Source organism: Pempheris klunzingeri, chromosome 9 (assembly GCF_042242105.1).
Source record: "Pempheris klunzingeri isolate RE-2024b chromosome 9, fPemKlu1.hap1, whole genome shotgun sequence".
Lineage (NCBI taxonomy): Eukaryota > Metazoa > Chordata > Actinopteri > Acropomatiformes > Pempheridae > Pempheris > Pempheris klunzingeri.
Genome location: NC_092020.1, coordinates 5877464 through 5905202, shown reverse-complemented (window position 1 = coordinate 5905202; position 27739 = coordinate 5877464). Strand labels below are relative to the sequence as shown.

Sequence of the window (27739 nt, the reverse complement as noted above, 5' to 3'; positions counted from 1 at the left end):
AAAAAATAGACGACTTTTATTTTGAAAAGGCCAGACTACTTGACACCGGAAGTGAAAACTCTGACGTTTTCAGAAAACACGGACGCATGTGGCTCCTCTTCACTGCCTAAATATCTCAACGTGTCTTGTCTGTAAAGGATTGTTATCCGCTGCCAAGCTGCCCAGAAACGCGTCTGGCTTTGAGGAGACATAATTACTCTTTTCTTTCTTTCAAGGTAGTCATGTGACCTGCTTGCGCGGCTGAACGTGGGGATACGTTTTCAGATAGCTAGCGTTAGCTTAGCTGAATCACTTGTTGTGTCATTATTAATTTTAAATAAGCAGCTATTTACTGAAGTCTGTTGCCAGATATTATAGTAAGTCAAATGTGAAGTGTTGTCGCTCGTCCAGCCATCGCTGACATTACTGAGTTTTATAAAAGTGGCCAAGTGAAGTGGTGACTAATCAGTGTGAGCTTAGCTAGTGCTGCATTAGCTCGGTCTTAGCAGCACCCTGACCATTCTCCTCTGTCCCCAGCTGGCGAAGCATCCTGAGGATCACCTTGTACAATGTCACAGGCCACCAAGCGCAAACACGTGGTGAAGGAGGTTCTTGGAGACTTTGTCACCCCCACAGAGAACCAGCAGATTGTGAAGGTGACCACACTGTATACTGACAGTAAACAACCCACCACACTACAGTTAACTGCAGGACACTCTCCTGACTCTGGTCTCCATCCTCTGCCTGTGTCCTGGTAGGTTATCAGTAGCCGTGGCAACAACCTCCATGAAGCTGTCACGGCACAGGGGGAGACTTTCCTCGTGAGCATGCCCACGAAGTTCCGCAAGAACATCTGGATCAAGAGAGGTAACAGATGGAGCGGGCTGTTTGGATTATTGTAGATTATAACAGAGTCACATCTACCATCCAGCTCAAAAACCAGAATCAGCTTTTTTTGTCTGCGTGTGTTCACGTACAAGGTGTTTGAGTCTGGTTCTAAATTGCTCTCAATGTACTTACACACAGTTATGATAGAAATGGAGGCAGACATCTAAACAAGGACAACAAAACTGAAGAAACATAGTTAAAACAAACACTTGTTTCACGTTGGAAACACGTGGCTGCGTTTCACAGAGAAACACCATGTAAATGTTTAATATTAAGAAGAGATGTTCCAATACCATTTTTTGCTCCCGATACCTGAACCTGTGTACTGGCTGATATCGAGTACCAATCTGATACCAGTGCACCTTTAAAATATATATTGTAATTGCTATTGTTATTTAACACCTGTATAGCACCAACCCTGTGTGGATGTGACATGAGGGCTGTCACTATCACAGGGCGGCCCTGTCGTTGTGTTCCCTGTGTCGTAACTGAGCCAATATCACGTCATAACTTACCAGAAGTCGGTTGTTCTTCACTGCTCTAAAACGCACTGCAACTTGGTGTGTAGGCTGCTGTTTTTGAGCAGCAAGGAAGAATTGATTTCTGGGAAAACAGCCATTTTATCCTGATGATATAAGACCTTTTTTTTTTTCTGGACTATCAAATTATATCATTTTGGATCAGTGCGTGAGGATCAGGCATCACATACTTGTTGATGCCTGATCCAGCATTTTAGGCTCTTTTTTATTAATTATTAACTTTGTGAAAATCAGACCGTGTAGTTTTGCACGCTTGATTTCTCAAAGATGTTAAATGCTAAAATATTCTCTGTCGTGATGTTTGCAGCTGTAAATCTCTGCCCTCTGCATTTGTAATGACCTGTGTTTTTTGGTTCGTGTTTAAAATCTGTCTGTTCTCTGATGCCCCAGGTGACTATGTGATCGTGGATCCTATTGAGGAAGGAGAGAAGGTGAAGGCAGAAATCAGCTTCATTCTCTACAAAGATCACATTCAGTACCTGCAAAAACAACAGTGCTGGTGAGGGGGAACATGCACAAACACACACATTTAAACACACTTTACACAACCAACATCACGTTGTTGAGTTTAACTGAGTGGGTCGCACGTATTCCTTGTCTTCCTTCAGGCCAGAGGGGTTTATGGAGGAGACGACGGAGCAGGACAAGACTAACAAACAGCAGGACGAGGACAAAGATGAGGAAGAGGAAGTTAGCGACTCCGAAGACGATGAGAGCGATCTCTTCGTAAACACCAACCGCTGTAACTACCAGTACAGCGAGAGCGAGGAGGAGGACGACAGTGAGGAAGAAGACGATGACAAACAGGAAAGGACAGAAAATGGTTCCTAGTGGCACGAGGAGATGGACAAGATGGAGAGGGAGAGCCGGGAAAATAAATAGACATTAACCCTGACTGATCTGACGGCGATGATGATGATGATGGTCCTCATTCCTCATGCAACAGCTCCCTCTGCAGTTCTTGTGAGACAATGTTGTAGTTAAACAGCTGGGCTCTTTGAATGGACTTGAACAAAATTGAGCGAAACAATTTTTGCTTGTTGAATTGATTCCAAAAAAATCATTAATGTTGAAATTGAACTGAAATTGAATAATTTCTTATTCTTATGTCATTTCTGTAGTGTACCTTTCTACTGTATTTTCACAGACTCGATGAGCATGTGTGTATATACTGACCTCTGGTGTAGCTGTGACTATATTGCCAGTACATTAGAGTGTACAGTATACCCAGGCCCTACTTATGTCAATGTCAACAGTTCTATCCATTCATCCTCCCCCACAGAACAAAATAAACCTGTTAGAAACTCACACAAATTGCACAACTCCAAAAAGTCTCTGTTGTCACCACTGATATTTGTGTCACATTGGATCTGAGCTGCCAGCTTAGAATGACTGTCGGAGGAGAATACCTGTTTCACCTGTCCTCTCAGGGATATTATTTTAGGGCTGTTACCACACAGTGCTGATTGCAATGACATGAATATCAAATGAATACACCTACTGCTTCATGCCCCATGTTGTACCGGCATTCCTGAGCCAGTTGCCGATTTTGGTTTGTGTAATGATGACAAACGTTTTGGAAATGGGTTCATGTTTGAGCTGTGTTTCTCATCACTTGGACTCGACATCTTGCTGTCTGCATTCCCCACGACAAGAATTCAACACTTTGTTTCTGTTAAGAATGTCTTTTTTTGTTTTTTTTTCACTGTCAAAAAATCCTCTCCTCTGGATTTGCAGAAGTCATAAAAGTATGAATGCTATGTGTGAATTCCCAGAAGATGAGCTCATAATTTTTGATACGAGGCCAGCGAGCAGCATATTCCTGTTGCCAGTGGAACCAGTTGTATGGGATCTCTCTCCTTGACGTGTTTTCCCAGAGGTGGGAGGAGACCGCTTCAAATACACAACCGAGCTGCTCACTTCAACTCTCCTGCTGTTCGACCACTTTCGTAGTTAGGAGGCCCATAATGCGGTGAACTCACTTTGCATTGTGATTTTACAAGTTTTTACGTTTTTAAACAGAGATGGGAGCTCCTGAAGTCTTAAAATGTGCAAAATCTAACAAAAAAAATCCTTAAAAATATATGACCTGCGTTAATACATGCATATTAATAATCTAGCAGAAAATACATTACACTGAAACCGATTATTGAGCATACATAATAATGGTTGTTGAACAAAACAGACATTTCTTACTATTGTCATTGCTAGATAACATTGTACTTGTATCCTTATGAATAAGAACATGGTTTTGCAAAAGCCCAGATTAATTTCTCAACATTTTCATCAGCTCCTCTCTTCTCTCATGTCAATACCACCAGCTGTGGCACAGATTTTTAGAGAGACTTGTAATGTGCATAATGTAATGGATGGCAATCAGAGGCTGAAAGTAATTCCAAAACACATTTAAAAATAGAAAAAATGGCTAAAATAAGCAAAAACATTGATTAAAAAATGGTTAAATGTTGTCCAGGCTGTTGCATGTTAATAGTTTTCACATTGCTCACTGTGATTGAATATTGATGTAAATAAATACGCATCTCCTCCTCATAATTCAGACAGTGGCTGGAAGCGTTATCCAAGGATAGACTCACTGTTTTGTTTGGTGTTTGTTTCTCAGGGGCACGTCCCAACACTGTGTTTGTGTTTCTTTTATGTGGGCCCACAGTCTGATTATCTGTTTGGGGCTTCGCTTGTGGACCAATAGGATGGTGTGGTACGAACACGGCTTCTCCTCCTCCTTTCCAGGAAAGTCAAACGTGAGGAAGGCGGGGTGATGGACAGGGAGTGCGTTAAGCCGAATCATGCACATCCCTACGTAAACGTCGTCTATGGGGAACAGATGAACCCTTTTTGACATGTTGTGTAGACGTTTGGTCAACAGGCCAGAGTACACCACCCCACCACCACCTGCATACGTGGGGTAGAGGCCCTTGTAGAAAGTGTCTGGGACAAAGTACTTGGAGTTGTTGAATCGGTTGGGTACGGCTGCACCTATGACGTCTCCAACCATGAAGTCTTTTAGGGTGTTGCGCGCTTGTGGCTTCTTTAGCTGGTCCTGGAGGTAGGTGATCATATTTGGGGTGTTGACGAAAACATCGTCGTCCCCCTTAAAGACGAAGCGACTTTGGCCGCAGAAGCGTGAGAACCACCTCCAGAAGAGCACATCTTTCAAGGTGAGGTTGAAAAATGTGTCCTCGAAGTCCCACTGCAAAATATCTCCATAATGTTGACTCTCTATGTGCAGTAACTCCGATACATCCACACCCAGCTCCTCAGGGTTTTCTTTGCCCAGCAGGAACACCCTGCGGACATATCCTCCACCTTCTTTTCCCCCACTGCTGTTCCTCTTCTGTCCTGCTACCCATCCCGTCTGACCCCAGGTCTGTCGAATGGCCTGTCGGTTCTTAAAATTCAGCTCTGTTGTCTTGATGGCCATCAGAAGCAGAGGGTGTTCCTCCTCATCCTTTGCTCCAGCTCCACACACTCCATCTGGCTGGATGAGGGCTGGGTAGTCCCTCTGTTGCATGTGGCTCATAAACAGTTGCATCTGCTGTGGCAACTGGTCAAGCTTTCTCCTTGTGCTGTCCAAATCGATAACTTCAGCGAAACTTTGCCTCATTAGTGACTCCTGAAAGTTTTTCTCTTCATTTTTTTTCTTCTTGATGTTGGGGTGCAGGATGGGGTTGAAATGGCGGTCGATGGTCAGCTGGACCTGGTTCCAAAAGGCATCCCCGTACAGTTGTAACGCCCAGAAAGTTTTAGGCACCGGGGGAAAGGTCCTGTTACGCAAAAGTCCTGCGGCCACAAAGTGAGTAACACTCAGGGTGGATACCTGGCCTTGGGCCCCTGGTGTTGCTGTGCCTTTCATGGATATACACAGCACGACAGTAACATAGGCCAACAGGAGGGCCAGGAAGATGCATGGAGTGCACACACAGATGAACACGTTACGCCAGCGACAGTGGCACCGCGCCATTCAACTGAAAACACACAAAGAGAATGTTAGTTTGGACAAATCCTAAATCTCTGTGGAAAGAGATGTTTTTCATTATCAGAACACATTAAATGCTCAGTGAAAACCCAGAGCTGGTGTGTACATGGACAGAGGCGGAGATGCAAAGCAAAACAAAGTCAGGAGGAGTCATGAGAGAGAAAGGAAAAGGTTATATTTGAACACTGACAAAACAGTCTCAACAAAAGGTCCATTTAGTAGCTGTTCTGGAGTTTTTCACCGTATCACATGCTCTTCATCGGCAGATGGATTTTGCCCAGTTGGATCAGAATCATAAATTTCCCATTTTTCTGAGGACATGTGCATCTACAATCCCATGACAACTGGGTTTATGCCGTCTGCTGAGGAAGATCATGTAATGTGATTAAAAGCTCCTGATCAGCGACTAAATGGACCCTGTGGTAAGACTGTTCTGTCGAGTGCTGTTCCAGAGGTCCAAAATGAACTCTCAAGCTTGACTTTAAAATGATGAAAAGAGCCAATCGTTCACACTTTGAAGAGTAGAATACAGTCATACCAGCAGACGGACACAGGAATGGTCACACAGCGCTGTATGGTAGTCATCATTCCAGTCATTACAGATAATTACAGCTAATTCACACTCAGTCATTTTAGGCAATCATGAGCTGATCGTCCTGTTCCTCTGCTGGATGTGTGAAATACAAATGGGAAGTGTGAGTGTTTTTCTTCGCTCACCTGGTTTAAGTGAAGGCTCCTTCATTCACAGAACACTCATCTGTTTGGAGAAGCAAAGCTGGTGGTCCACTAGTAATCTGACGGCCCCATTATCGCCTCATTTCCCTCTCTAACCAGCGCTAAAGATGTAAATCCACAGAATCAGTCCAGGGTGATTTTCCTTTTCTAGCCTGAACTCATCTGCTGACTGATGAGGCTGCTGCGTTTCATTGAGATTTCTGTGGAACAATGATAAAAACGTTCTACGGGGCAGCTTTACCAACAAAACCCAGAAAGGCAGGTGTGTGCACAAGGGACACGCCCACTGACAGGTAGAGAGCAAACAGGAATGACGTGTGTGACGAGAGAAGGGCAAGTCAGCCATCAACACTATGACCTGAAAGCCAAAGAATTGTTTCTTAATTATATTTTGTATCTATTAATCTGAAATTGTTATATAGAGCAGTAAAAAGAACTATTTATCCCTCTGAAATGTAATGTATTAGAAATACGAAGGAGTTTAAAATTGTTTAAAATGTTCGTAGTGACTTTCTACTGTTGTCTGTGAGAGAGAAATCTAAATCTAAAGAAACAGACCTTTATTCCTCAGCAGGTGAGGCCCTGTGGCTGCACATTAAGCACTACAATGTCAACCAGTTCATCCTTCTGTCATCTTGAATTGGGCGAATCTTGTTGTGCAGAACAAGTCTAGCAGCTCTCTGATACCTCAATCATTCAGACAGATTAATTGCTCATCATGTAGGTGAGCAGCTTCTGTCTTTACAAAGTGACATCTGGTCTCAGCCTCATCCAGTCAAACAGGAAGAGGGAGGAGGGACTCATGTTTGAAATGTCTGGCATCCTGAAACTGTTGAGACACTTTTGGCCTCAGGGGAACCCACTGTTGCTTTGATTGAAGGGAAGCACCCAAAACCAGTCCACATTTTCCAGTCATGAGTGGGAGGCACCGTGGTGGTAGCAGTTTCAGTCCGACCTGCACCACCCGTCAGCGAGGAGAGGAACTGCCCTCCTGGTCAATCTGGAGAGGCCAGAAGAAAACAGTGAAGGAAATTAAACGGTGGTGTTATTGAAATCATTTACATATCTGTTGTTTACTGGGGGGGTATTTAGCTAATAAATGATTATTCTTATGGAGAATAGGCTTAATGTTAAGTCAGGGTCATGGATGATTAGACAGAGAAAATAAATGCACTATTTTGGATTACATACAGCATAAAGCTTCCCAATTAACAGTGTAATAATTTGTGGCAGCGGTGCACCTGTAGAGTATACTGATACACACCTGTGGGTACAAGGGGACAGGATGTAAAGTTAGTGAATCATGGGGTAACAATTTGGGAACTTTAAGAGAAGTTATACTGCGTTTAGTATTTAATTATACCAGGTTACTTGCTCTGATATTAAAGCATCAACAACAATCCGGTGGTTTGGAGGAATTTTAAAAACTTGTCCTGTCAGTATCTCCAACTTACCTGTTCTAACATCAGCTGTGTCCACCGCCAACAACTGCTGCTCCCCTGACGATACACATAGCATCCTGTGTGACATCCTGTGTGACAACAGCGGTGTTGTGTCCCCTGGAAGTACGTCCTCACCCTGGAAGTAGGCCCACACAGTAACAGCAGCACACAGGCTACAGGCCTACTGTACGTTCCTGACAGTGCTCGTTTCCCTGAACCTCTGTTTAAAAGCAAAAACACAACTGTACCCCGTAGTCATTTAGGAAATATGTAGTTAGTCGTCCCCATCTTGTTGTCATCGGTGCCCTCAAGTGTATGTATCAGTGTGTACCGTACTGGTACACTGGGAAGAATGGCTCTGTGATATTGAAGTGTAGCACTCAGCCACGACAGTGAGCTCTCATTTACACTAACAAGACTCTGGAAGTAGCAAAACTAAATGGAATACAGCCGTGATTAATTATTATCATTATTATTAATCACACCTGTGATTTTCCTGTCATGTCAAAATGTCTGCTGCTGTGAAAAAGGCCCATTTGACAGTCATCATATTCCACAATGGGCCATTATCTAAACTTTACTACTAATTTAAGTACAACAATCCAACCTATGTATTTCTCATCATGGAGTCTTCATGGATGTATAATATTTCAACATACAGAAGTCTCCATCCTGCAGTCCATGGCACATCAAATTGTAGACGAGGTAAATGGTGCCACCTAGTGCTCCTGTCTGGTGCCCCTCTGACTTTTGCCTTCTTGATTTTAACACTCGTACTTTAAATAAGCAAAGACGTAACAGATTGTGAACACCTGCCAGTTAAAAACAAGCAGTTGTTTTTTGTTACAAAGATGACAGGACTGTTTCAAAATGGTAGGAATAGAGTTTTATTTTTCATATGAAGGGGTGGTTTGGGATTTTTCTTCTTTTACAAGTAGTATGTTTTTGATAAAACTTGCAAAAAATCTTCTAGCATATTCCAAGAATGATGGACATGAAGAGAAGGGGATTTATTGCTGAATGTTAAAATGAAGACACATTTTTATTTTTTCACCGAGTGGAAAAACGATTTGCTTGCTGCTTTATCCATGCACCCAACTACCAGTACCACTAGGACATGCAGAGGGGTTGGGGGTGAGAGGAGAGGAGAGGAGAGGAAAGGAAGAGGAGAGGAGAGGGGGGGAGAGAGGGGGAGGAGGAACGGGGAGGGAGGGGAGAGGGAGGAGAGAGGAAGTCGGTAGGTAAAAAAGACAGAGGCAAACTGCTTGACAAACACAAACATGGAAGGGCTGTGTGTGTGTGTCTGTGTATCTGTGTATGTGTGTGTGTGTGTGTGAAACATGAGGGTGTGTGTGTTCATTTCAGTGTGTGCTTCATTATGTGTGACGTGTGAAATGTATGTGTGTATGTAAAGGCCAACGGGGGAGTGCAGGGCGAGGATAGAGAGGGTGGGGGGTGTTAACAATTCAACTAGCTCTAGAAGCACACTACCCTCACTTGCAGTATTTCCACATTGCAAATCCAAGATTGATTACAGTGATAATAAGACAAAACTAGCCAGACCTTTGGGCTGTGAACCCAAATAATGTTTTTATAAATTTCTAGCATGATTCCCCTGAATCGGAGGGGTTTGACGCCATTTTTTAGATACTTTCTATATCTGTGATCCATGCATCTTCTGTGTGAAAAAAGAAAACAACCAAAGAAGTCTACTTATTGGAAATTAAGTGTAATTGGGACACGTATTGTATCTGACATAGTATCATTTTCCTCAGTGAGCTTGAAAGGGTCACTAAACCCCATGTATATCTGAAGAGGAAGAGTTTCTGACACGATCAGCTGACTGTTAGTGTGCTGTTCTGTATGTACTCATCTGGAGATGGGGTCTAAATTCATCTGCTAGTTGCTCCTGAAGGTTGGTAAGAGGGTGAGAAAGACATGAAGGTGAGGGGCAATGTGAGGTGGAGGGGGCAGACAGAGACAGACACGTAACAGATCATTCAGTCAATATGACCAAGCAAAAGAATTTCAATCAATAAAGGTATAAGAATGCAAATCAAGGATGCAGTAATCAGGATTATCATATACCACCATTTGGCTGTGAGCTAAAGAAAAAGTAGAATCAGATGCAGAAACTCGCTCTCTAGCAGTGTGAACCTGCTCACAGTGACCCGCGAGCGATTTTCCCCATCAGAGCAGTGCCATCGCTACAGGGGTGAAAGGAAGTGGCGATTCCAGCCAGAGGCCCACAGCTGGAGAGGGCCCAAAAAGTTTCCAGTTGGACTATATAAGTAAAAGAAAAAAGGGAGGGAGGGGGGGCCCAGAACAATATCCTCCTCTCAGGGGACCCAGAATTCCTCGCTACACCCCTGCAAAATAGTAAGCAGATGTGGTCTGCACACAACATTGGTTGTTTCATCATCGCCATCATCGTGACCCACACACAGCGACACCCAGGCTCACTTACACACACACACAACCTTTTGAAGTAAAAAGAAAGCAAAACCAAAACAACAACTGAATCTCCCTTCTGATTCTAAGAGTTTTTACCCACGCTCCCTTAATCATGGCCACGAGTGAACGCAACAAAGCTGACAGACAGACAGGAAGGAGAGTGAGGGGATGTGGATCTGGCCTGCGGACTGAACTGTGACTGAGATGACGTGCGCTCTCTGCTTTGAGTCTTTTGGCTGTGATGTGATGGGGAAGTCCTGAGACACAGTGCGGCTCTAAGCTGCTGGCATAGGAAACGGGCGGGCTGGGCAGTCCACGGGAGGCCAGAGTCAGGCTGGATTACAACTGGATTGGTTAGGTTCGGTTTGGATCGGCAGCTCCCTGGCCAATGACTGCTCATGGAGGGAGGTTCTTACAGTGCAATGGAGCTTCTGGCAGCGTGAGGATTGGTGAGAGGAGCATGTCAGTCAAACAAGAGACCACACCCTCCAAGGTGAACAGAGGCGAAAACCAAACGAGGCTCCATGATGTGCACATACAGACAGGCATGCACACACACACACACACACACACACACACACACACGCATTGCAACCACCACCAATGTCAAAGCAGCACCCTGAACACCTGCACAGGAATCTGGAGTCACTTTCCCTAAAAACTCCCTAACACTCTTCTTTTTACAGAAATAACAACAAATGACTGAGAGGCAGCGAACGAGGACATAAATGACCGATGTGATTCATCCAAAAACCATCCCAGAAAAACTACCCTACACATCCGGTTGCGTCAGTGACTAATGTCCCTGTGAAGCGAGCGCATCGTGTAGATCATACTCATGTAAACAGACACCTTTTACACAGGAGGAATCAATATTGCATGATGACATAATCAGATCACAGTTCAAAAAGAGGAAGATCCCAAATCAGAGAAAAAACCAAAGCAAAAGGAAGGAAGAGGGTTGGTCTCTATAAAAACGAGGAGTCTTTATAAGAAAGGCTACAAAAACTCAATGGGACCTCCGACTTCAGCATACAGCAAAAGGCACCACAATATTATTCTATTTATCTAACTTGTGAAAAAATTGGCACGTAATTCTCTTATTTTTTCATCTCTCATAATGCTGTAAATCAAAAAACTTTACATATAAATATTTCCCCCCAGTTATAAAAAAAGTCTTTGCTGTTAGCTAGTAGACAATTTTTGCTGAAATGAAAATAAATATTTCATTTGTTTAGAATATCTGTCTGTTATACAAAATAAAAATATTTCTCCTAGGTGCAGGTCTCTAGTCCACTGGTTGTGTGTAGGAGGAAGGGGAGTGTGTGAGGTGGAGGGGGTGGGTGGTGGCGGGGGGGAGGTTAAGTCTTAAAGGGGCATGTTGTCAGCCTTGGAGCGCTGCGACTGGGAGCCGCGGCTCTGCCCGTTGCTGCGTGTCCCCGGCCGACTCAGCCCGCGGTGAGTCCGTGTGTCCGCGCCAGATGACGAACGGTAACCCGGGACGGTTAAGGGCGGGTCCATGTTCATGTTCTGCATACTAAGGAAAGGTGTGCTCTCCCCATGAGCATCCTCTTCCTCCTCCTCTTCCTCCTCCTCCTCTGACTGGCTGAAGCTCTGTGAGCTGTAGTCCCGTAGGCCTGCTGAACGCTGGGAGATGTGTCCGTTGAGGCGGTTGCGTCGAGGGCGGCGGCGGCTCCGGATGGGTTCCCGTGAAGAGGCGTACTCCTGTGTGGTCTCATAGGCCTCATCGTCAGGGAGACGGTAGGGGCTGGACGGTAGACTCCCTGTGCTCTCCGTCAGGTAGGGTCGCCGTGGACGCCGGGGCTGCCTGTATAAACTTCCATCCTAAGACATAAAAACAGAGTGGTGGAGTGGTTGTCAGTGGTTTGCTCAAAAGAACTTCAGCAGGGTGGATGCTAACACGGGGATTCAAACTATCAGGTTAAAGAAAAAGTTCAGTTATATGCGACAAGTCTAAATAAAAAAACAAACCAACAATTCATCCTGATTACAAGTATTGTCTGTCTAAAGCCTGACATGCAGCAGCTTATTCCTGTGGAGCTTGTTGTTAAAAAAGCACGCTCCTTCAGTATGATGAACATGGGCACTGTAGTTTATTTTGAGATGATCCCACATAAACCATCCTGCTGCTGTAAATACTAGCACACCAAATTGTAAATGTATTAATCCGCAGATGAACATAGTCCCCAGTAATGGCACTATTTACTCCTGTTTGAGTGATATTATCTAAAAAGTACAGGGCCCAGCTGTTTTGGGAAATTATTTAGTCTTAAAAAAATGAAAATATATATTTGTGACCCACTTTTAAAGATTTACGTCTTCAGCAGGAATAAACAGGCCACAAACAGGAGAACGAAGTTGCAAAACATTGAGAGGTGGATTGACCCACTGCTGGTTTTGCTCTGCTCAGTGAATTTGTTGACAATGACAACAAACAGACCACAGATCAGAACAGGCTATTTGTTATAAAGAGCATACACCCCTGTCTGTTAACTGATGGCATGTCGTGGCACCCGCTGATCTGCTCCAGTCATATGACAGTCGATGTATGTACGATATTTGCCTACGTACATCAGGGCATCGTAGCAGCGGCTGGTCGTCATCTCTGTGGTAGGCGGCAGCGGCGGGGGGCAGGGAGAGAGCGTGGCTTGTGTTGGGCGAGGTGATCTGGAAGGTGGGCACCTGGGGCGGCAACGGGGGGTAGTGGAACTCAACCGGAGACAGGCGCGCCGGTGTGGTCAGCGCTGATACATACCTGGACGGGATAGACGACAACAGATTATCACAGTGTCTGAATGTAACCTTGAACACATACGTGCAAATGTGCCAATAGTAGCACACATTTGGTCACAATTAGAATGGACCATCATGCTTAGCTTTCTGTAGGCCTGCGCTGCTTTATACTGAAAGACCTCAAAATGACCAGAGAGGACGAACTGACTGTTGGTGAGTATCAGGATGCTCACTCATCATTATTTAAATACAATTTTATATCATGTCGCTATAGTATGTAGTATGTAGCCTACCCAGCATGCACTGGGCAAGAGTAGGGGTGCACCCTGGACAGGTCGCCAGTCAATCACAGGACTAACACATACAGACAAACAACCACATTCACACCTGCAGGCAATTTAATATTTCTAGTTCACCTGATCTGCAAGTCTTTGGACTGTGGGAGGAAACTTCACACAGAGACACTGCAGCCAGCTGGCTCAGGCTCGCACGCAGGACCTTTTTGCCATGAAACGACAGTGATAACTGCTGAGCCACCTCGCCACCCACTCGGTCAGTCCCAAGAATATGAGAAATATTACTTAACATGTAGCATCACAGCTGCAAGGGTTGTATGACTGCTGCACCTCACTGAGTTGAACTTGGTTGTTAATACAGAGTTTGAACACAGCAGAGATCCCAAATTCTCCCAACACTGACACTGAGTCATTTTAGAAACAAAATGTGGTTTACGCTCAACACGAATAACATATTTCTTGCGTTAAAATCTAATGAAAAGCTACATTTGTTTGACATGATATAAGACGCCCAATAGGGAGACTCAAAGCAGATCACCACTAGTTCTATGTTGTGCAGACAAGCCACTCTCTAAATAATACGGTCTAAAACAGTTCCTCCAAACTTATCATGCTTTTTACTACATTCATTTTTAAGCTATTCAATGTGACAAACATCAACAGAATATTCATTTCACTATAAAGAAACTACTATTCTTTGCACACAGGTAAACATACATACAAACATTCATTCTGTAAATAAAGGAATGTCAAGTCTTCTTGTTAGTAAGAGGGCATTCTGGGACATGTAGGAAACTGACTAACTATCTAACTAATTAACTGGTACCACCTCACATAAAGAACTTATTTAGGTGCCATGTCAGCAGTGGTTTATTAAGACATTTTACAATATCCAGTACTGTATCTGGGTAATGTAGTGCTTGTCCTTGATGCATTGAAAAATTCATAACAATTAACTGCTACATGGGGTTGCCAGTGGGTAAAGGGGCCAGTGTGACAAAAAATTAAACAAAGCAAAAGCATTTTATAGTCATGACCATAGACAGAGTTAACTTCAAACACCATCACCTACATCACCACACACACACACACACACACACATTACCACGTGCCCTACCTGTCACTGTGAGGCGAATCTCTTAGAGAGTCGTAGGAATCCCCGTACTGCATTCCCGGTCCCGACACGTCCGTACAGCCCCAATGGGCGGCCCTCCTCGCCATGCATGCTGGACTGCTGCACTTACTGGTTCCCACAGAGCTGGATAGCCCACCGGACTGGCAGTCTGAATTCATACTCTCTGTTCGCTCCATGCTCCACGTCTGCTCCTCGTGTCTGCAGGTGTGGGTGTCAGCAGAACAAGTCTAAAATGTTACAACGGCACTGAGGAGGCAGGAGGATACAGAGGTGGAGGGAATGCTGGGTAAAGAGACCATACTCCAAAAATGATCAAATGCGTTGTAAAGCACCATCAAGTGATGATTCAGATAAGAAATACTGAGACAAATCATCCCCAGCTCCCCAGTGGCAGAGCTGTTTGTACTGCCGGTCCCAGTGACAATCAACAGCCAGCTCTACACAGTCTTTATACACTGCCTGTCCAGCATTAGAATAGCGACACGACAAAAAGAACAAGTGGCTGGTGAAGTTAAATGCAGCATTAACAAACTAAAGACGACAAACTTTTCTCTTGAGTTGAATGCTGATCAGTATTAGACTTATGGGATGCTTATGTTACTAACCTAGTACTAGCTTAACAAATTAGCCATAAAACATGATATGGCCATACAGTGTCCAGTGTGAGTCTCTATGATAGAGTGTTTCTCCTCTTGATTCAACTGATATTAATGTGATACTTGTAGAATAAAGTGCTGCAGTATATTGAGTAAGTTTTCCAAACAAGTTGAACCACACAGTCAAAGCCAAATCACATTTTCACATTAAGTAGACATAGTGGTTTCTACCCATGCAGGTAGTGTCGGCTTTAACTTTCCATGTTCATCAATGTGAGATTTCTGCAGCCATCCCAATACAATTGGGGTGAATAAAATTTTATTTTTGGCACAAAAGCATAAAAAATTCTCACAAAAAAAATTCACTACAGTTCTCAGTGGAGATACTTCACTATGAACTGAAAATATAAGACCTTATATAAAGAAAAATAACCAACATAGAGCTCGCTGTGTTAGCCATGTATGCATGCCCCTCTGCATGTGCACGTGTGGTAGGTCTACCTGGAAGCATGTGAGGCTGTGGTAGAGTGGTGTGAGCGGGTAGACATTCGGCTGCCTGCGTAGTTGCCTGCACCCTCAGCTCCGTGGCTGATCACACACTCCGTCGTTGGGACACTCTTGGAGATGTACTACACACACACACACACACACACACACATTTTAATAGTTTTGCAATGTTTTTTTAGGTAAATATATCACACAGTAAACATAGGTACATTATACATAAATATAAAGCCATATCTAACGATGAAAGGATTGCTCGCTACAGATCTGTTGTAGCACTGTTTTCATTGTCGCTATTATGCTGACTCATGCTCCTGATGTCTCCAGGAGAATGGTGGGTGTTTTCTGCCCTCTCTTTAACGTCTGTCAGCTATGTGCCACCATATTTCCCAGTGTTGTCAGTGGATCAGAGTTTTATTTACACAAAGTCTCTTTTTGGAGGAAAAGCAACTCTGAGGGCTAAAAGAACCTTCTGGGTGGAGTTAAATCGAAGTGCCAAAGCTAAATAGAGTCTATCAAAACTCCACATAAGGAGACATGAACCAGCTGAGCATACGTGGGTCTTCCTGTGTAGTTTACTGGGGTGTAGCCGACATCCAGCTTGAGAGTCTTCTTCTTCTTTTCACCCTACTTTAACATTAATAGATATCTGGGGGTATTCTGAACATTTTGACACCAAAATCCTATTTATAGGACAGTAATATTTAATTAAAAGCCCTGATATATCTGGCTTTATTTCAGCAGAGCCTGCGCGCTTTGATAGGAAAGCGACATCAGCCTGGAGATTAAAAAAATATGACTTCTCTGCCTACTGATTGGAAGCAAATAGATAAGTGTACATTCATTCGACTGTATTATTGTTACTGTTGGCTACATGAAGCTAAAACAAAATCAAAGATGCCCAGTTGGTGGTACAGTTTGGCAATCGCACCAACTCTGGCACAAACTTTATGTTTAACCAGTGTCTCAAATAAATGTATTTCTCTTGCCGTAAAATGACTTTTCCTCATTTAAACTTTCGTTCTGGTCACTTAATTTAGCTTAATTTTCAAAAGAAGGTGGTTACTTATTTATCCCTGCCTCTGAGAAAAGCTCAAGTCTGTCTGGGGAGACCTGCTGTGAGTTTCGTCTCAGCATGAACTGCAGAGTTGTCAGGAGGTGACTTAACTTCCAGCCTGTCAGTTAAATCTGACCTCAGGTTCATCTGTACCTGCCTCTGCTGTGTGTTTCTACAGTTTGGACTCACGTCAACCATGGGGATCTCCTCCGGACCGGGCCCGGGGTGGTTGGGTCCGTTGGCCAGCATGCGGTTGGGTTGCTCCACACACTGATTCTGGTTCTGGTGTAAGTGACTGTGCATCTTCTTCCTCTGCTTCCTGGAGGTGTGATGAAGAGGGAACAATATGTTATCTGGTGCTAAACTACAGACAGTGACTGATATCATTTTGCTACTCACTATAATTGCTCTTTAACAATCCCTTCTCTCTCTCTCACTCTCTGTCTCTCCTCAGCTTTCATTACTTCTTTTGCTTGCACTTCACTTGTCACATGATCGTTTTATGGTCACAGCAATATTGTCAAAGCACTGCAGCACTCTCTCTATTGCACATCTTTTGGCCACTTAAGGGAATTAAAGCTCATTCTTCTTCTCTTGTTTTCACTCTAAATTGGTCACGATTGGACGTGAAACAAAATTCCAGATAATAAAAAATACACCACAAAGAGCAGTTGGTATTAAAGCTCTTTGTCCACTTGTTGTGACTGAATATTAAGCTGTCTTAGAAATAACCGTTCCCTTTACTTTAGATCATACTGCCCACATGACCAACTAGCCAACAAACAAGCAAAAAGAACAAAGCATTTATCTGGTAGAATGTAATGAAGTGAATTATTTACCACAGCAGAAGTGGAAAGTAACTTAAAGTACATTTACTCAAGCACTGTGATATTTTGAGGTATTATTGGTACTATATACTACGAGGTACTATATTTGAATATTTCCAATAAATGCCACTTTATACTTCTACTCCTCTACATTTTAGAGGGGCATATTGCACTTTTTACTCCACTACATTGACATTGATTTGACATTGCATTGTTAAAGAGTTTTCTGACCCTCACCAAGAAGCAGAGATGCTATGACCTGAGCATCATGTGACCGATAGCCAGACAATAACTTAATAACTTAACAGACCATAGTGGCGGTGGGTTTGATGATATCGTTTTATGGGTTGTTTAAAAAAAGTTGTTTTCATTACAGTTGTATTGAGCTGTATCCTCTTCATCGTGTTATTCGTCCAGCCAGACATTCGGGGGGCTGGAAGTCTTTTGCTTGCATTGCAAAAGAATCAGAGGGAGAACTCAAACGTGGAATGTGGCACTTAAATGATACAAAGCGTTACATTAAATTATACTGAAGGGATTGTTAATTGTGGTTAAATTCTGTTAAATAGAAATATGCATTTATTTGAATAATCATGAGAGACATACTGTAATACTTTGGAGGGAAATCGGCTTGTTATAAGTCTTTCGTTAGTTTGCTTCTCCCTTTTCAAATATATTGCCTTTATTACATTTGAACCACAATCTGTCAAAACGTAACAGAGTCAGCAGGTTGATAAACTACGATGTGCAGTCTTGCAGCCTTTTCATGCACAGGTTTTGTGTGCTAGCCTTGTGGCACCTACGCCAGTTTCCGTCAGTCACATGACCTTGAAAGTGACATTTCGACTGTTTAGTGTTTGAGGTCTAAAAATGTAAAATTGATTGCAATATTTCTCAAATAAACAAAGATTAGTGAAAAGTGAGGAGAATTAAGATTATTTTGTGTAGCAGATCTTTCTGTATTTCCAAAATCTTCTCATAACCCCTCATAGTTATCGTGTGACCCTCTGGAGGAGGTCTGACCTGCCCAGATGAAAAGCAACTTCATGACTTTTGTAATGAATTGGGGCTATATAAGTACAAAATAATTGAGCTGAGTGATTGATTGGACTAAACTACATGTCAGTATGCAAAGTAATCAAACTAGTACCTTCGCAGGCAGCTTCAAAAGTTAAATGCCATTCACACATTGAGGCATCAGTAACCATCTGCAGAACACACATTTTGCTGGCTACTTTTACTTAAGTCAGATTGTGAATTGTAAATGAGTATTTTTTCTATTCATGCTATTACTAAGGAGAAGAATCTGAATGATGCTTCAAAGCATAAAAGAAGCAGCTTATTGATTTGTTTTTTTCTTCCAGTAGGTTAATATGGATGTTTGGAGTCCTTCATAAATGGGGGTTCAGTTATCATTCCTTCTTAGACACATACTTGGTTTTGCAGTAGGCCACCACACAAACGATGCCGACCACCAACAATGCGACACAGATGCCTGTGATCGTCAGCACCCGCCTCTGGTAGAGCTCCTCAGCCTCTGTGGTGGAAACACAAGCACATACAAACACACACATGTTCACATGCGCACGCACACCCAAGCATTGCAGAGGGACGATCACAGACAAGGATATGCACACACAGACACACACAGACACACACACAAACACACACATACAGTATGAGCGCTACTCCATTGATGGTAACTACAGAAACAGATTTCTCACTATTAACTGCTGCCATCCTATCCACTGTGCTGTCTATAAAACAACTCCTGCTCTATCATGTCACATTAGTTTTAACTGTAATACAGTCATACAGGGCTACTACAACACAGGAGCAATTCTACAAGTTCATAAATATTATGATGAAAAGCAGATCGGTAAACCTGCATCCTGACTTCCTGCTGTCCCTACACAAGTGTATTTACAATGGCCATGGAGGTGTAATCCTACAGATGGCACTGGAGGGGGTCTGAATGCATGCCTACATGGATGGAGTCAACAAAAGACCAGTCTTCCAGATGAAAAAATAAATTAAGCATTTTTTTGTTCAAAGTGTTAACACCACAGTGGCCCAACAGTATATAAGTTTCGTATTCACAAAAGCTCACCATAACTATGACTTAAAGCAAAATGCAGAAAAAAAACCTTTTTTTATTTCATTTTGACATTAATGAGAAAGGAATATATATGCTTTAATTATCTGTATTTTACTTTTTGTATGTTCCTGTGCTAGTATAAACAGGTTTTAAGCCGGACTATTCACTGTATAATGCTTTTAGGTGACCCTGTGCTGCTAATACTGGAGGTTGAGCATCATATTCTTGTTTGCTTTTTAAGCAACAGTGTGTTACAGTGGGCTGAAATGTTCTGCTGTGGTCTCTGGTTGAAAGTTTCAGGCCCATTTCAGGCCGAGATCATTGATGGTTGTGATAAATCTGGTGGGAAGTGTGTGTCTGTCTGTTGCACCTGGAACCACACTTGTGATGTCCCGAGGTTCTGGAGTACCCTTCCACATTAGTACAGCCAGCAGACTTGGGTTAATGTAAATATTTTCAAACCGGTTTGAATTAAGCCCAACACCGGACTGGTAGTACCAGATGTTACCACTAGGTGTCGCATGTGACTCAGCCACTCCTGAGTGGAACATAATGAGAGCCAACGAAAGAGTGTGGCGTGGTGGCGCCACAATCAGGACACCTGAACTTAACTCAATTTAACTTTTTTTTCCCCTCTAAAAATAGACTAGAATGAATTAGGAATTAGGCCCACAGGAGGAAATCAGCAGGGTCGCGAAGGAAGTGAAAGTTAGCAGTGTTGTCTGTTCTGCCCAGCTCATTATTGTTTTTAGCCTCTGCGGCTAACAGGGCTAACGTCAGCATCTGTCACATGCAACATTAAACAGCTTTTAAAGTCTAGTTGGAGAATTTTTAACTGGTTTAAACAAACACAAGAGTTTTAGGGGGTGTTAAACTCTAAACCTAATCCCAATTTTAATCAGAGTTGCTTTAGTTAAAAAAAAGTAACCATAGCTTGACAGGCACGTTGAAATTGTAATCCGTGGTGTTATGGAATTGGTTATTTTTCTGTGTGTTGGAGGGAAGTTGTCATAAAATATTTTATAATAACAAATAACTGTTTCAGTGTTCCCCATGAATGTTATGTAATCATTAATTATAAAACACTTCAGATTTAGACACTGTCACTAACAGTTGGAAACAAATATAAACTACCATAAAAGGCAATGAATACATTTTTCCTACAGAAGATACTGAATTGACCAATAGTTACACAAAAAGATCTTCTTTTTGTGTAACTATTGGTCAATTCTATTAGCCTGAATGGTTTTTGTATAATACATTTTGCTATTAGCTCAATAACAGTTCTCCAGACAACACTTCTGAGAGATTTGTCAGATGTCTACAAAGCCTGTGCTGGTGACAGGGTTGAGTCGGTTGCAGCATTTTTATGTCAGAGTCAGAACTTGCCTTTGAGAGCATCTCTAGACAGATTTGGATCACTTTGCTCTGCATTACATTAAACTCATTAAGTTCTAGCAGGTTTGTGGTGATGCTATGTAAATACTACGTCATCTCGGTGTATTTAGGTTAATTCAGACTTCTGGGCCTGCTGTGGTGTGACACTCTGTATCAGAACAGCAAGCGCAACGACACAATGACAGAAGGAGCAACAAACAGAACATGAGGGGAAGGGGAGGGGAAGGGGGGGTCAGGTAAAAGCAGAAAAAGCTAAGTGGTGAGGAAGGAGGAGCAGGAGGAGAAACGAAGACAGAGGGAGAGGAGGGATCTTAGAGGGGAGCAGGGGCGTGTCCAGGAGAAAGGCCCAGGGAGAGTACCAGTCCCCAGAAACCAGAAGACTGGTCTGACTTTGCCCCCTTATCAACTAAAACTGGATTATAGAGGCCCTTGGATTGTTAGTTATGGTCGGATTAAAGTCCCTGAAGATCAATCATTGTTTTTCAATGTCATAAACCTTATGAAACACAAATAATTTATTTGTTTCAACGTTTCTTCTCTGTTTGGACTAAAACTGAAGCTGTCCACTAAACACAGTGACACCTATGAGCACTCAGTAGTTTAAGACCATCTGTCTATGGTACTTAAGGAAAAAAGTTAATTGAATATAAGGCAAAATACATCACACAGCTGAACTTATTGATAGCATGTCTGAAATCAGCTTGAAACAGGGGCAGGTGGATCAAAAACTGTCCTCTTTACCTAATTTATCATCTCACCTTTTCCCCTCTCTCCTCCTCAAAAAGCTCTAGACACGCCACTGAAGGGGAAGGAAGGGGGCGAGGGAGGGGGGAATTTTCTAAATAAAGGGCCTCTGTAGGGATTGACAAAGCCTACGAGAGCCTTGGCCCGGCATTGTGTGTGTGTCACAGGGTACTGATACAGAAAGGCAAAGGGAAATGGGAAGGCGAGCTTGCTGGCACAGTGGAGCCAACAGCAATCGTGATTTAGGACAGCCGAGCTCTTGACTCCGACACTGAGTCAATCAAGGGCAGAATAATAAGGACAGACTATGTGGTCAGGCTTTTTTGCTTGCTTTTGGCACTGCTTTGCAAAAGCACTCGCAGCTTGCATGTTTTTATTCGACAGGCTGCTGAAACCAATATGCACATTGCCAAAGCCAGACACTTGTATTTATGGATGATGTGAAACATTCTGATTTTTGGACAAGGAAGGAAGAGCTTTTGCCCTGATACGGTGTCTAGATAAACACAATTTTGATTTGTAATAGGCCCATTACATTGTGTTTTAATTCATCTCTACGCTTTATTTCATTAATGTATATTTCCCAGTTAATGTGTCTCTTTCTCTGATGTCTACTTTTTCAAATTAGTCAGACTGTAAGACGAGTGCATGCAGAGAGGAGGGGAGGGGGGGGGTTACATGTCTTAAAAGCAGGTTAGTGGGCAGGAGAAAAAGAGGGACAGGTTGAGGGGGACCCAGTTGTTGGTTTTAGAGAGAAGATGGCACAATAATGTGTGACTGTGAGAGGATCTTGGCAAACCCTTTAAGCACAGCAAAATGAATAATAATGTTCCATACCCATAAATTTAATTCTGAGAAGGTCTGCCAGCGCAGAAAGTTGTCGTGGTAAAAGGAAAGAGACAGATAGGGTCAGGTGTAATGTCCACTTTGGAGCAGATATATTATTTTCATGTCCTGAATACGCTGAACCAGGATATAAATTAATTAGTGCTGTCAGCCATAGCGATTGACATGTGTACCGTCCAGTAACAGACAGACAACTCAGACAGCCTCAGCTCTGTGACCCCCAGAAATGACAGGAAAACAAAACTGAATGAAAGAAAAAGCGAAGGGAGAAAATGAACCAAAGGTAGAAGGAAAGAGAAGCCAACAGGCAGGAAAAAGGCATGCAGAGACAGACGGACAAAGACAGCAAGACAAGAAGCCACATCACTTACTGCTATATTTACTAGACCTCATTTCTGGAGTAAACAACATTGGACAGAAATATAAAATAAAATTATAATAGTAAAATAAAACAAGACAAAAGAAAAAAAACAAGAAAACAAAAGATAAAAAGCAGTGAGTTACTCTCCAACATAAAAACACAGTACAGTCGATGAGGCTGGCACAGCAAATGGGGGTGGGTGCTGTAACTCGTTTGACTAATGGCAATTGTGTGCCTTTGTATTGATTACAGCATACCTCTTGTATAGCACTTTGTCCCACTAGTGCTGCATATAGCTATTATAACCTTTCATGTGATTTACAAAGAAATCATCTGAGCATTCCCAATTTCCATGGCTTTGCATGCATTACTGGCCATACAGAAAAATGCCCTTGTGAAAAGTCAAGCAATCTTCTGTCCACCCTAACCTTAACTACTCTACATTTTGACAGTGCTTTACGTTTGCACCATTAAAAAAGCAGGCAGTAATAAATCAACATGGATTTAAAACAGCGGAAAGTGTTCCTTCAGTTGACTGAAAGAGCGTCACAATGCAAAATAAAAGCACAGCGTCACACAGACAGATTTCAGCATGTAGACAAGGCTTGATGATGGGGTCATAATAAGCAGACATTACACATAGTGCGATATTGTATGATGTAAAACCTGTTTTTGGTTTAAGTTTGACATTATTCAGAGTGGAACTTTCACAACAGTCAAACAGCAAAACAAGACAACATGGCATGGAGCAACAGTGTTTAACCCTGGAAACAAGAAGAGGGATATTTTTACCCCTCTATTTGATCTCCCTGTGATTGCTGGGCCAGCGATGGGAGCATGACACAGCCAGAAATTTGCTACGTTGTTATGCACGTGTCCGGGCATCTCTGGTTATCCTCTGATTATACCAGTACTGACTATATGTTTCTCAGTATCACCGCCCTTGCAATCACAGGAGAGTGACAAGACTAGCCCCATTTGCATCCCTATGATTTAAAGGAATAGTTTCCCATTTTGGGAAATCTGTGCATTTGCTTTTTTGCTGTGAGTTAGGTGGGAACATTGACACCACTCTCGTGAAAGTACAGTAACTATGAAAGCTAGAGTCAGGAGACTTTTAGCTTAGCTTAGCATAAATACTGAAGACAGGGGGACACAACTAGCCGATGAGATGGGAAGCCGCTGCTCCTGGCCAAGAAATGTTTTGGCACATTGCCTCCTGTTAAGACGCAGCCTGCAGTTTTTAGATGTTATTTAGTTACAGTTCAGCTAATTAGATATAATGTGTTAATGAACCAGACAGGCTGGCCCCATCTCTCCGGTCTTTGTGCTAAGATGGGCTAAACGTGTCCTGGCTGTTGTTTCATGTTCAACACACTAACAAAAGTGAATGAATGTATTTCACAAAAATATCAAACTATTCCTTTAATTCATTTACACTGTGATGAGAAGCAAAACACTTGACAAAATTTTGAACATATTACAAGTCAACCTTAGAACATTTCAAGCAGCACTTAGCCACATGCCATAATGAGAGATTTTATCAGATGATCCATGGATGCTTGAATTGAAAAGGACAGGTTATCATATTCAGCACTGTGAGCTTCATCCTAATCTTTTAGTTCAGGACAGATTCCACTGACATGATATCAAGACACTCAGCTTATATGAAAATCAATACCACAAAGGGACTCAGACACAAGTCTGATTACATAAAGACTTGAAATGTTGAACATATTCTAACTCTAAATCTTATTCTCATTCACTTGCCAAATTATTTGGATTTTGGATACGCTGAAGCTTCTGGTAACGACTGGCGGCTGTTCAAAACAATGTCAGAAGTACTTTGTTCTCCATCTCAAGCTTTCATTTGTCAGTCCTGCTCCAAAAAGTAAAATCAATGGAAGATTTTTCTCTTTGTTTAAAAGAGAGGCATGACCATGTATTTGTAGTTTCTATCCACATTGCCTTGATCTTTTAGTTTTTTTTTTTTTTACTGCTAGAAATCTAAACAGCACCGATGGACCATCTCCAAAGGAAAGTGACAAAGTGTCCCAATAAAAGCAAATAACCTCAACCTCCTGTATAGCTTATTGTGTTAATTCTCTGTCTCCTCTGTTTCTTTTTGTGCAGTTCTCTGGAGCGAGCTGAAAAAGAAGTATGTTGTGTGCAATTTACAGCTTAAAAATAAATTTAAATGTAAGAGTTAGAAAACATAAACAATTGGTGCTTGTTGTTGAGCTGTCAATTCTGGGGCTTTTTAGCAGATTTCTAGGTCAAGTATCCAGTTTGTGATGTGCTCTGAATAAGATTTCAAGCAGAAGGACTAGAGTGAAAAATGTCTTATGTGTAAATGATAAAATATCTTGATTGTTTGTTTCTAGTGACCAGAGGAGCACCACAGAGGAACCAGGGGAGACAGGGAGAAGAAGGGGTGGACAAAGAGGCATGCAAACTCACATCCACACACACACACACATATACAATCACTCACATTAACTTACATGAAACATAAGAGCAGCTTTGCAAACACACACCCACCCCCACCCCACACACACACACACAGACACAGACAGACACACACACACACACACACACACACACACACACACACACACACACAGCGCTCCATCCATCCAACCCCTCCGATGTAGCATGCAGCATCTCAGTGAGAAGGAGACAGACAAGAGCAAATGGACATACTGTAGAAACCGGCCATGACGGAGTTTTGACAGCGGTCCCCCGTATAGTCATTGGGACACCTGATGGAGGGAAAACAAGACACAGAGGGAGGTAAGGGACGTGGGGAGGGTTAAAGATACAGAGGGAAGAGAGAGGGGTCAAACAGGAGGAAAGAGAGGAGAAGAAGTACACAAAGACAGATAGAAAAGAAGGGAGAAACGAGAGAGGAAGGGAAGGAGGGAAACATAAGAGAGCAGAGAGATGAGGGATTAGAAACAGCACAATCCACCAACTACAGAGAGAGAGATGACCTGCATACCGTGACATCACCGCCATCAATATGACATCACTGCTACAGTTAAGACATCATCACAGTCATGAGGGTCATGTGATGGTGGTGCAGGAAGTAGGAGGGGTCAAACGTACAGTCGTTAACCTCCAACCCCTCTCACACACAAACACAGACGTACGCAAGAACACTCACACACAAATACACACTCACTATTGCCTTATAGAAGATTATGGACTCTCATTCATTGCATCCGTTTCATAACCCCTGACCAAAGCCATGATGGAATAGAAAAGCAAAGCAAAGGAGAACTTTTAAGTAGATCTGATTTATAATAGACATCAATTATTTTGATGTCCACTGTAAAATATGCCTATAAAAACTGTAAAAACTGTGAAACGGCAGACGAGGTCAGTTTATGCTGACTTCGCCTGCCATTTATTATTTGTAAAACTTTCTCAGACTCAGGAAAGTGTTTTTTTTGTACATGATGTCATCTCATTGTAAAGTCTATGCTAGACATCAATGACAGGGTGAGAGACATAATGCACATGTTGGAAATATGTGGAGAGAATACTTCTCTGGCATATACTGTATGCTGGCTGAGCCATATTCAATCCTCCTTCATACATGTTCTCATGATGCCTTTACTTTAAAGCTAGAGTCTGACATGGTCCACAAACAACGAATCCAGCTAACTGTGTCAGATGGATGACATTAACAAGATCAGTTTCACAGGCTAACATGTTAACAAGCAGTATGTAAAGAACAAGGCCCTGGTTGTGTTTCCATAAGTGTGTTTTAGAATCTGTCTGTCACCGTATAGCAACAAAAACACATATTATCCCCTTATACAGCTAATGAGGCAAACCTGTTATTAAACAGTTCCATATTTAAATGTCCAGCAGATATGGAACAACGTTAGCATTTATTTAGAATCAGGTTTCGTAGAATTTATATGAATGTAAATTGAATTTAGATTTTGGTCTCCACCAAGTGCTGAGAGAAATATTTGGGTCTTTAGGTGCTACATACTTCACTTTCTTCACCAGCTTTGTCTGTTTGCTGTTTAACGCTGTGCAGGTGGGGAAATAAGGCCGATGGGAGCTGTGAGAGTGAACCAAAACAATGAAACAATAACATTTTGGAACATGAATCACAAACAACGACCTTAAAGACACCATAATGTTCTGTGGAGGTGAAGGGCAACTGCAGTCTGGTTCTGATGAAGGACACCTTTCACATTACAATCATTTGATCCGCTGCGTTACTAATGACTGGACCAGCTTTAAAATACTTACCACAAATAAAGTGCACAACTAATTGCTTCCCATCTAGCATACCAAATGTGGATGAGATATGGAGGATGTAAACAAGCACTCACTGGCCTCCCGCATATTTTCTGGTACTTGACTATGACTTTATCAATACGATGTTGTTGTAGCAACCCACACATACGTAGTCAGAATGTCTTTGGACAGTCTATTTTGAGATGAAAGTTTAATGAAGCTGAAACTTGGGGTGTAAAAACCCAGAAGGAAATCAAAGCAGTATGTCCTTTTAAGTCATCTGCAACTACAATCTCCATTGAAAACAACATTGTTGCTCTGTAATGCTGAGCTTGCGTGTTTGATGTGAAAGCCTGCTAACACATGGCAAACTTAACAGTTAAAATACAAATGAACTCTGTAAACTGAGCCTTAACGAATGAGGAGCGGTCAATTGCAGAAAATGGGATGTATAAAATGTAAGTGGTTTTCACAAGAACATGAATACAAGAGCGACACACACACAGAGCAAAGAGAGAGAGAACAACAGAGAGAGAGAGAGAGAGAAAGACAGCCCTCCACAGTGTGTGCAAGCATGAAAATGGTTGGAATAGGTTTTGGTATTTCTTGGGCATGAATAACAGCAACAGTTTACATGCAGCTGCAGAATGTGGTGTTTTGTTTCTGGATGGGTGGCGAGCTGTCAGCGATACCTCAGGCTGAATATGATTCATATTCAGGCATCAGCCATCAAACTCACAACACTGAAACTAACAAGCAGGCTCCTCACTGCATCACAGTAACTAGAAAATTGACACACATACATGGTCCAAAATGTTGGTATATTTGATGC

General features: G+C 42.4%; 3 protein-coding genes across 3 annotated transcripts in view; 1 reads left to right on the top strand and 2 right to left on the bottom strand.

The window, feature by feature from the left end:
* The first annotated feature begins 72 nt into the window (after window positions 1-72).
* eif1ad (eukaryotic translation initiation factor 1A domain containing) lies at window positions 73-2708 on the top strand. The gene is made up of 5 exons (XM_070836811.1): window positions 73-215; window positions 517-635; window positions 738-846; window positions 1797-1905; window positions 2015-2708. Exons 2-5 carry the CDS (start codon window positions 549-551, stop codon window positions 2235-2237), a joined length of 528 nt encoding a protein of 175 aa, XP_070692912.1. The 5' UTR covers window positions 73-215; window positions 517-548; the 3' UTR covers window positions 2238-2708.
* A 1288-nt stretch (window positions 2709-3996) lies between these two features.
* Window positions 3997-5385, bottom strand: LOC139207591 (N-acetyllactosaminide beta-1,3-N-acetylglucosaminyltransferase 2). Its single transcript, XM_070837330.1, has one exon. It carries the CDS (start codon window positions 5383-5385, stop codon window positions 3997-3999), a length of 1389 nt encoding a protein of 462 aa, XP_070693431.1.
* A 6014-nt stretch (window positions 5386-11399) lies between these two features.
* Window positions 11400-27739, bottom strand: part of nrg2b (neuregulin 2b) — a 45123-nt gene continuing 28783 nt past the window's right edge. The window contains exons 5-12 of the mRNA XM_070837032.1: window positions 25351-25409; window positions 22278-22301; window positions 18635-18737; window positions 16563-16692; window positions 15314-15441; window positions 14199-14414; window positions 12624-12807; window positions 11400-11876 (exon numbers count right to left, since the gene is read on the bottom strand). Coding sequence (XP_070693133.1) covers window positions 11400-11876; window positions 12624-12807; window positions 14199-14414; window positions 15314-15441; window positions 16563-16692; window positions 18635-18737; window positions 22278-22301; window positions 25351-25409 — 1321 coding nt within the window. The remainder of the gene's footprint in view (window positions 11877-12623; window positions 12808-14198; window positions 14415-15313; window positions 15442-16562; window positions 16693-18634; window positions 18738-22277; window positions 22302-25350; window positions 25410-27739) is intronic.

Excerpts from the sequence above, each read along its gene's own strand:
- eif1ad (XM_070836811.1), top strand. The coding sequence starts at position 549 with ATGTCACAGGCCACCAAGCGCAAACACGTGGTGAAGGAGGTTCTTGGA. Across the intron at positions 847-1,796 it reads GAACATCTGGATCAAGAGAG|GTGACTATGTGATCGTGGAT; the intron begins GTAACAGATGGA and ends CTGATGCCCCAG. Across the intron at positions 1,906-2,014 it reads CTGCAAAAACAACAGTGCTG|GCCAGAGGGGTTTATGGAGG; the intron begins GTGAGGGGGAAC and ends GTCTTCCTTCAG.
- LOC139207591 (XM_070837330.1), bottom strand. The coding sequence starts at position 5,385 with ATGGCGCGGTGCCACTGTCGCTGGCGTAACGTGTTCATCTGTGTGTGC.